The following is a 10177-nucleotide window of genomic DNA, read 5'->3' as shown; positions in this document are numbered from 1 at the left end:
CTCGTTTCGATTCCTTTCTGGATTAACGTCCTTCATGTGTCGTGTCTGTGTGACTCTAGGAAACACTGACACGTTCCTTTATTTTGTGTCTTAAATGAGAATGTGATGATTAAAAACCACTCGTGAAATAAAGTGCAGCTATAAAACTGAAGCTCTGAGATGAATTTCTCTCTCTGATCCAGCTTTTTCTTTTCTAAACGCGTCAGACGATGCTACACTGATAATTAAAGGCACTGGTCATTATTACAACATTATCAACAGAGGAGCTCGTTGTCAACTAGTTTCCCTTAAACTGAAAATGATAAATAGAAAAATTCTCTTCCACATCATCGTCTACTTGATGAAGCCTCAGAGGAAAACTCAGACGTTAAATGTGTGAATACTAAATCTGAGGAGGAAACATTATTCTAATATTTACCTGGTTTAACTAAGGTCTGGATGTTGAGCTGCGTTTAAGGACGTTTAAATAATTAGTTTTGACTCAGTTCAGTCTTATTGACTTCGCACAGGAAATTAAATACGACGACAAAATCACAATAAACACAATAAAAATGATAAAGATCCTACTAATAAAATACTGTTGCATTAAAGCGTACGGTAAAACACGCACGGCCACAGCTCCTTCCAGTTTAATGCTGTGATGCGTTTAAGGACACATAAGCGCTCTGGTTTCCTGCAGAGCGTTGCGTTCACTTACCCGTGTGCAGCGTCCCGGAGCAGAGCAGCAGGACCAGGACCAGACACAACTTCATGTCGTCTCCCTGAAAACCACAAAACCACCAAACCAGCGGCTGCAGTAAAACCAGCGACCGGTCCGTTCCACAGGGACTCGACCACTGAGGGCGGCTCTTTGTCCACCGGCCACAAAGACTCCCTGTCCCAGTCACCCCCCCACCTCCCCCCTCCCCAGTCACCCCCCCCCCCTCCTGTCCCCCCCCAGTCCACCACCCCCACTCCTGCCCCCTGCCCAACAATCACTGAGGTTTTATTGTGAGTGTGGAGCCTCTGCAGCATCAGACCAGGACCAGGACCAGGACCAGGACCAGGACCAGGGCCAGGACCAGGGCCGGGACCGGGACCGGGACCGGGACCGGGACCGGGACCAGGGCCGGGACCGGGACCGGGACCGGGGCCGGGGCCGGGGCCGGGACCGGGACCGGGGCCGGGGCCGGGGCCGGGACCGGGACCGGGACCGGGGCCGGGGCCGGGGCCGGGGCCGGGGCCGGGGCCGGGGCCGGGACCGGGACCGGGACCGGGACCGGGACCAGGACCAGGGCCAGGGCCAGGACCAGGACCAAGACCAAGACCAAGACCAAGACCAGGACCAGGACCAGGACCAGGACCAGGACCAGGACCAGGACCAGGGCCAAGGCCGGGACCAGGACCAGGACCAGGACCAGGACCAGGGCCAGGGACAGGACCAGGACCAAGACCAAGACCAAGACCAAGACCAGGACCAGGACCAGGACCAGGACCAGGACCAGGGCCAGGACCAGGACCAGGACCAGGGCCAAGGCCAAGGCCAGGGACAGGGACAGGGACAGGGCCAAGACCAGGGCCAGGGCCAGGACCAGGACCAAGACCAAGACCAAGACCAGGACCAGGACCAGGACCAGGACCAGGACCAGGACCAGGGCCAGGACCAGGACCAGGGCCAGGACCAGGACAGGGACAGGGCCAAGACCAGGGCCAGGGCCAGGGCCAGGACCAAGACCAAGACCAAGACCGGGACCAGGACCAGGACCAGGACCAGGGCCAGGGCCAGGGCCAGGGCCAGGACCAGGACCAGGACCAGGGCCAAGACATGGACCAGGGCCAGGGCCAGGACCAGGACCAGGACCAAGACCGGGACCAGGACCAGGACCAGGACCAGGACCAGGACATTCCTTCTTCCTTCCTTCAAGAAAGAACCTTCAAAACTTTTAAAATACAGATTTTTTTATATTTATTCTACACATCAACTAGACCCACAATGCACCTGGCTGATTGACAATAGGGAAGGGTGGGGTTATGTTCACACCTTCCACTGGCTCACCATCTGAACCAGGACCAGGTCCAGGTCCAGGTCTCTAGTCATGTGACCTCCGGATGTTTGTAGGGGAATGTGGAGGAGACGTCTCCTGGTCCAGAGATGAGTCCAGTCGTCCTCTTTGACTCTGACCTGATGTTTTACATGATTGAGGACAGAATGTCTCCAGTCATGTTGTTGTGTTGTGTCGTGTTTTGTTGTGTCGTGTCGTGTCGTGTTGTGTCGTGTCATGTTGTGTTGTGTCGTGTCGTGTCTCGTCGTGTCGTGTTGTGTCTCGTCGTGTTGTGTTGTGTCGTGTTGTGTTGTGTCGTGTTTTGTTGTGTCGTGTCGTGTCGTGTTGTGTTGTGTCGTGTTGTGTTGTGTTGTGTCGTGTCGTGTCTCGTCGTGTCGTGTTGTGTTGTGTCTCGTTGTGTCTCGTCGTGTTGTGTTGTGTCGTGTTGTGTTGTGTCGTGTCGTGTCTCGTCGTGTTGTGTTGTGTTGTGTCGTGTTGTGTCGTGTTGTGTTGTGTCGAGGCGCCCGTTGGTCTGAGTGGTGGGAGAGTCTGGCCTTGGTTTGGAGTCTTAACCTTTACTCCACAGACGCTCTTTATTAACACCACTCCTCCCGTTTATTCCTCTGTCTGAGAGTTTATTAGGACCCGCGTGTTTTCTAGTGCGGATGGTGAAGATACAAGCTTTACCTAAAGAATCTCAGCTCCATGTTGATGTGGTTCAAGCCTCCTTCAACTGGTCTCATGGTTCCTGAACCTCTTTCTCTATCTGAGCCCCATGAATCCTGGTGGATGGAAGAACCTGCTCCTTCAGTGTATTCAGGGAGTCAGCTGACCTCATTCTCTAAGACTAACTCCTCCACCAGACTAACATCTCCTCCTCCACCAGACTAACATCTTCTCCTCCACCAGACTAACATCTCCACCACCAGACTAACATCTCCTCCACCAGACTAACATCTTCTCCTCCACCAGACTAACATCTCCACCACCAGACTAACATCTCCTCCTCCACCAGACTAACATCTCCTCCTCCACCAGACTAACATCTCCTCCTCCACCAGACTAACATCTCCACCACCACGGGATGTGGAGGAAATGAGAAGCTCCTCATTGCATCAGTTGGTCTTAAAGAACTTGTTGAAGATAATCACCATGAACTAATTGTCCAATTATTAGCTCAGTTAAATTCTTTTTTGACCAAATTAGTGTAAAATCATAAAATCTACATATAAATTCATGTGGAAACGTGTGTAAAGGAAAGAACGAATCAGAGATGTTTCATTGTCATTAATTAAACTAGATGAGCTCACAGCACCAACAAAGCACAAAGAACAGATTTACTCTCTGTCCCCTATAGTGTAAAATAAATGTCAGTGGCTGTTTACTTACCATCCATCAGTTACACTTTACAGGCATTAACTTTGAATAAGGTTTCAACCACCACAGAATCTAAAGAATTATCAGTGAAATCAGACATTTGGGTCCAAGAAATCTCAATGATTCACAATCACTGAAAACAAAGTTATTTATTTAATGCAAATAATGAAACTTGGTTCGTTTGAATCAGTAGATTTCCAAGTGTGTTGTATCCTAATATGTGAACAAGCTGCAGCAAAGCGGAAAACAACTCCTTATATGGTGAGATAGCAAGAGTTACATACTCCCTGTTTTCCATAGTATCACACAACAGGCTGAAGGCTTCACTTAACCCCTAACACCCAACACCAGTGAGGAACGAACACGGTTAAACCAGCGCTGAGTGGAAAAGGGAGAGGCAGCCGTTCGTTTGGTTCGTATTTACTGTTCAGTTTGTGTGAAACAGGAAGTCATGTGGCAGAGACTGACTTAAGTTTAAATGTAGCATTAAATACTGAAATGGCGCGTCTGCTTTGCTTCACAGCCACCACCAGACGCTCAGCAGGGAGCCAATCAGAGCCAGGATGGGCGTGGCCATGGTGACGCGGTTGCCGGAGTTGCACTGGTTGCTCTGGCAACAATTCAAGGTAAATTTGGCGACGTCTGGGAACATAATGCCCACAGCCTGGGGATTGCAGGACTTGTAGCTGAAGCACTTACGGATGACTTGCCCCGCTGGAAACAAACAGGAAACAAGAGATTAACAGGAATCAGGATTAAACCTCAAAGATCAGGATCCAGACTCAAAGACAGAAAAGCAAAGACGACCAGAAATAAACCAAGGAGAGAAGGAAGAACGTCAGGATTCAATTCAATCAATTTAAAGCTTTGACTTTGCACAAATAATCAATTTAAAAGGATCCAGTTACAGCTGCTGGGCTAGGCTTTAGCTTTAGGAAGGAAGGAAGGAAGGAAGGAAGGAAGGAAGGGACGAAGGAAGGGAGGAAGGGAGGAAATACGTCCTATGGATGGTCTAGACCCGTTCTCAGTCCTAGTCTTCAGGCTCCAGTTGAGAACGGGGACAGAAGAGTTTTCTTTTTCTAAAACAGTTTTTGGGGGAAGGGGTGAGCTCCAGGTTCTGGTCTGGGTCTGGACCAACCTTGTGGGGTCAACTTGAAGCAGGCGTCTTCTCCATTCCCGCAGGTCACTGTAGACTTACATGCTTGATCTGTGCAGCAACTCAGTCCAGAAGCTGGAGGAGAACATTTAGATGGAGACGAGTCACACATCATCACTTCAGTCGTCTTGTTCAGTATTTTTCAGATCAGTTAAACATTAGAAGAAAACTCCTCCTGGATCAGTATGTAAATGACAGAGGGGATCCAGGTTATTTAAAGTCAAACCCCTCCAGCTCCGTCTGAATATCTGAGGAGGAAACGTTGTGTCGTGATGCGTTTAAAGACATTTAAGAGCTCTGGGGTGTTGCGTTCACTTACCCATGTGCAGCGTCCCGGAGCAGAGCAGCAGGACCAGGACCAGACACAACTTCATGTTTTTACCTGAAAACCAGAGAAGAACCACATTAATGTTAAACCCAGGAAACCACATGTACACAGGGTGGAGGTGATGGAGCACAGCCACGTCTCCAAACTGTAGGAGGAACAAACAGAGGAGACACGATGGAGAAATAACTGCACCCGGCGAAAAGTTCCATGTGGAGCCATTTAAAAACAGCGTAAACTCTGCGAGGCAGAACTTTCACATCATACGTCTACGACAACCAGCTCGATCTCATGTGAGAGCGAAGCTCGGGCCGTCGTCACGGCAACAGTCACCTGCTAGCTTTGAAATGTTCACGTCAGCATCGCTGTCTCAGGTATGTTCAGGTATGTTCAGGAGCCTGAAACGTGTTCAGAATGAATGTTATTAACGTCGTGTGAAGACTATTTGCATATGGAGTTTTCTGAGTTTATGTCGGGATGATTCCCGCCGTCCTGTGGACGAGAATAACTTGGGAGGCGGCGCCGCTGGTGCTGTGAATTGCGTCACTGACAAAATAAAAAGAGTTCTAAAAGAATCGCAGCGGATCTCACGGATATTTGAATATTAATCGTTTAATACCCCACGATTATCGAATACTACTTTCCCCGAAATGCACATCCTCTCTGTATCCGTCTGTTTCCTGAGCTAATCTGAAGCCAAACATCACGTCTGGACGACGTTCAGGAGAAATAAACCAAGAAAGAGTTCCAACAGTAACGTCTGTGTTTGGGTTTTACATGACACTGTGACGCCCCGCTGCCCTGAAGGCAACACAGAATCACACAGTAACTCAATAACTGGACCATGAACTTAACATCCTGAACTAAATTCTTTTCATATTCTGTTTAAAGTGAAGGTTTCAACCTCCACAGAAACTAAAGAATCATCAGTGAAATCAGACATTTGGGTCCAAGAAAACAAAGTTATTTATTTACTGCAAATAATGAAACTTGGTTCGTCTGAGTCAGCAGATTTCCAAGTGTGTTGCAAGCTGCAGCAAACGGAAAATAACTCCTTATATGGTGAGATAGCAAGAGTTACATTCTCCCTGTTTTCCATAGTATCACACAACAGGCTGAAGGCTTCACTTAACCCCTAACACCCAACACCAGTGAGGAACGAACACGGTTAAACCAGCGCTGAGTGGAAAAGGGAGAGGCAGCCGTTCGTTTGGTTCGATTTACTCTTCAGTTTGTGTGAAACAGGAAGTCAAGTTTAGTTTAAATGTAGCATTAAATAGTAAAATAGCGTCTGCTTTGCTTCACAGCCACCAGACGCTCAGCGAGGAGCCAATCAGAGCCATCACAATGTTTTACCTTTTCTCCCGTTTATATCTCTGCTCTAGTTCTTGTTGTTCCTGTAGATCCTCTACGGAGACGACGCTCTCACTATCCAAACCTTAAGGAAGTCAAAGGAGGAATTCCTCACGCTCAACTTCCGCTTCTTCATGTGAACACGTTCCAGTATTCACCACATTTCTGACTCATCTCATCTATTTGTCCACACCTTTTCCCACCTGACACTGACTCACTGATTTATTGTCACAAGTTAAGTTGCGTAAGAGCAACGATGAATGTGCAGAAACACAGAGTTAACGTTGATTAAATCAAGTTTTACTGAATGTTCTTCATCAAATCAAGGACAAAATCCTCAGATCTGGATGGAAACAGGTCGACTGACACAGGCTTCATCCAGATCCCGCGGTAGCGTGAGAGCCATCCTGCTGTAGTGGGACAGAATCACGAAAAACAACCCCAAAATTACAGAATTCTTCATTCTGTTGGCAAGAAAACTGACCCAGTGTCTGAGGAAAATACAGAACTCCTTCAAGTTGAGATGTCAGACGAGTGCGGAGCCTTTCATGGACCTAAGAAAACGGTTTTCTTAAAGGAAGTCAGACGTAATGAACCTCAACGTCCATGTGCTCATGTTTCTTTTTCATTTTAACTGTGAAATGTAAATGCTTGTTTTTCTAACCAAATGACTCCACGTTTTCTGTTACTGACAGAGGAGCGAGCGTCCAGCATCCGGCTGCTGAGGCATAAAAACCACACGGACTCTACAGACGACACAAGAAGGAGGAGGAGGAGAAGTGTTGGAGTTGAACGCAGGGATGAGGAGAAACAAACAGATGAAGAAGAGTTGAAGTGTGACTCATACGAGCGTCTGCAGGTGATGTCAGCTCAGCTGCAGACAAAGGTCACTTCATTCCTCACAGAGACGTCCCGGTTTTTCTGTTCGCTCTGAGAGTGACAGAAAGCAGCAGCAGCTCGGACGTGAAAATCTTCTGCGTCAGTTTCCTCCGTCGGCCTTTGTTCCATTTCGCTTGTTTCCTTCCTGTCACATAGTCCAGATGGAAAACTCTGCAGGAAGACGTTTGTTCTGCGTCGCCTGGAGACCGACACCACCAATAAAACTCCAGCTTCAAACTGTGACTCGATGGAGAAACTGGAGATACTCAGAGAAGCTCTGACCTCCTCCAGCTCCTGCTGGTTTCACGGCCGCAGCCTTTTATTAGAGGAGCAGCTCAGTGTCAGACTGTGAGATGATGAATGTACAGAAACACAGAGTCTGTTTGTTCCAGTTAAATCATTAACGTTGATTAAATCACGTTAGAAGAAGAAGCAGGTTTTACTGAATGTTCTACGGTTAAAGATAAACCCCCCGTTGCCACGGTGATCTATCTACACCTTGTTACCAAGGTGAGGGGATACAGGATCACGTTACTATGGTGATTTGACCATGTTTTTGTGTTTCACTGAAGACATTTGGGTTTAAGATCAAAATATGAGTGAGAGAAGAGAAGAGTTCAGTTTATCACCACAGCAAAAGTAACGGACCATGTGACAGGTTGACTGTTCAAACATTAATTACTCTGCATGACTGAAAAGCCTCATGTCTCAGACCAAAACAACGGGATTAATGTTAGCCATGCTAGGCTAGGCTAGGCTAGGCTAGGCTAACAAGGGACTCACTAGTTTGTGCTATTTTGATGCAGTTTAAGGGCAGAAACTACACTTACGGCCTCCTGGCTCTGACCCAACATGTGGTCCTAAATCCTACCTCCTAAATCCTACTTCCTACTTCCTACATCCTAAATCCTACCTCCTACTTCCTACATGCTAGTTTTCAGAGCCAGAAGGACGTAAGTTCTGGCTCCAAACATGACTCACTTTGTGTTAGGTCTTTATTGTTTTGTTGGTTTATTCCATCTCGTATTGATCTCAGACATGGATTGAGCTCATCAAGCCTTATTTTCATATAAATATATAGAACTCATATTCGCCCATTTACGCCTTTCTGGCTCCAAACCCTCGACGTGTCGTTTTACTAAATTCCCTCGTGGATCATTATTAGATTTATTAGAGTAAAGTCTGTGTAAATCTTATCTGATAACAGGGTTCAGTGCTTCGTTCCTGCTTCGCCATGTGTGGAAACAACACAGAGAGATTTATCTCCCACTCACTTTCACGACACGTACGTTCAGACGTCGCCTGACTTCTTCGGTTTCTCGGAGATTTAGTGAAGTTTCCGCAGAGAATCTGAACCAGGAGCCGCTGAAAGACGATGACGATTTAAAACGAGCTTTAAATGGAGGTTGAGGAAGAAAATAAAAGGAAATGAAGTGAAATGGAGACTCAGTGATCAGCTGTGAGGAAAACCGTGATGGGCGGACTTCGGTGGGCGGGCTCATGACGTCATGACGTCATCACGTCGGCCCCCACAGGCTGGAGACTCACGTGACCTTTTTGTTTTGGTTGCTGACCAGCATCTATTCTCCTTTTGAGAATATTTTATTTTATTCTATGTATTTAATGGGGAATCACTAATACATGTGTTTTAAAACAGTTTGATGATTATTTTTGCCCTCGTTGCTAAAATATTGAGATTGAAAAAAAAAAAAAAACAGCTACTTCTAGTTGAATTAATGGAATACATAAAATATCTCACGTTGATAGTAAAAGCTGTGAGAAGCTCTACCTGCCTCTACTTATACGCTACATTTACAATGCTGTGGCTTCATTAAAGAGTAACAGTCAGGTCTCATCGTACCTGTGTCAGCTCACAAACTGTTATTTATTTTAGCCAACTCCTAAAATATTAATTACACTAAGACCTTGATGTAATACATTTATCCCATTGAAATGTGTTATTTACATTAATACATTTACTGGAATTGAAACACTTATATTGAATATAATGTATGGGAGACGGTAAATATCACAATAAAACAACACACACGTTTTTTAACCGTTTTTGCACTATTGCATGTATGTTAGTGTTTGATAATAAACCTTTGGAGGAAAAAGGTTGTGTTAGCTTGGCTAGGCTACTTACGTGAGTGATGCTGACTTTACAAGGTTGGTTGTTCTGTATTTGCACTCAGATAAACAAGTTACCATTTAAATTTTTACTATTATTGGACTATTATTATTAAACTCTTAGCATTTACCTGTTTTGTGAAATGTCAGCTTCTCCAAAGTTTGATTTATCTTTATTACCAAGTTTGGTTATTTTAAAAGGACATGTAGGAGACTAAAGGACATTTAGTCCTTTTGTAGGACATGTAGGAGACTAAAGGACATTTAGTTCTTTTTGTAGGACATGCATCAGAACCATGGAGGGAGAATGGTTAGATAACACAGCAGGTAGCTCTTAGCCTGTACTTGATATAACACATTCCCAGCATCATATCAGTGGGTGGAGATAGACTCCTGGATAAACAGACAAATGACCCCCACCACCCCCTGATTGACATTAGTGCTTAGAGAGAAGCCTGTGATCTTTGATATTGTCCAGGTTCAAGACACCTATGGTTACATCGTTCAGTAGATCAGTGGTTTTACCACGTTTGGCTGTGCAGCCTTTGGATGCAGCAAAGACTTCCACAAGGACACTGACCGCTGGAAAAGGTGGTTGGCGATGGTCAGCAGGCAAAACTTTCAGATTAAAGGTGACAACAACAGAAAAAATGCATTGTACACCTGAATGTAAGGCTGCAAGGACAGAAGACCAGAGCAAAGGTTACGTTGGCAGCAAGAGTCAGAGTAAGAAGCCAAGAAGGCTCAACCTCCTGCACCAAAGGCCATGACATCTAGGCCATTACCAAATACCTCACTCATTGTCATGGATGTATTTGGCCTCTCCAGTGCTTCTCAACCTCCAGCAACCACCAGCGTCTTCCTGCAGCCGCAAACACTCACAACTAGCAGCTTTCAACAGGAGACACCAGCCACCAGCAGCCATCAGACACCAGC

The 10177-nt window shown here is 46.3% G+C and overlaps 2 protein-coding genes across 4 annotated transcripts in view; both read right to left on the bottom strand.

Moving 5' to 3' along the window:
- The window catches only part of LOC125014998 (CD59 glycoprotein-like), a 2081-nt gene extending 1217 nt beyond the window's left edge, over positions 1-864 (bottom strand). The window contains exon 1 of the mRNA XM_047596600.1: positions 698-864. Coding sequence (XP_047452556.1) covers positions 698-752 — 55 coding nt within the window. The 5' untranslated portion in view covers positions 753-864. The remainder of the gene's footprint in view (positions 1-697) is intronic.
- A 2664-nt stretch (positions 865-3528) lies between these two features.
- LOC125015331 (short neurotoxin 1-like) lies at positions 3529-8625 on the bottom strand. Of its 3 annotated transcripts, none has more exons than XM_047597087.1 (4): positions 8386-8625; positions 4874-4936; positions 4537-4629; positions 3529-4112 (listed from the first exon to the last, which is right to left on the bottom strand). In XM_047597087.1, the coding sequence occupies exons 2-4, from the start codon at positions 4926-4928 to the stop codon at positions 3916-3918; spliced, it is 345 nt and encodes a 114-aa protein (XP_047453043.1). In that variant the 5' UTR covers positions 4929-4936; positions 8386-8625; the 3' UTR covers positions 3529-3915. The 3 variants fall into 3 exon arrangements, with proteins under 3 accessions (XP_047453043.1, XP_047453045.1, XP_047453044.1); XM_047597089.1 differs by having other exon boundaries at positions 8401-8625; XM_047597088.1 differs by lacking the exon at positions 8386-8625 and adding an exon at positions 6236-6374.
- Positions 8626-10177: the final 1552 nt, after the last annotated feature.

This window comes from Mugil cephalus, chromosome 10, assembly GCF_022458985.1.
Source record: "Mugil cephalus isolate CIBA_MC_2020 chromosome 10, CIBA_Mcephalus_1.1, whole genome shotgun sequence".
Classification (NCBI taxonomy): Eukaryota; Metazoa; Chordata; class Actinopteri; order Mugiliformes; family Mugilidae; genus Mugil; species Mugil cephalus.
Note: the sequence above shows the minus strand (reverse complement) of the source record. Positions and strands in the feature narration are given on the sequence as shown.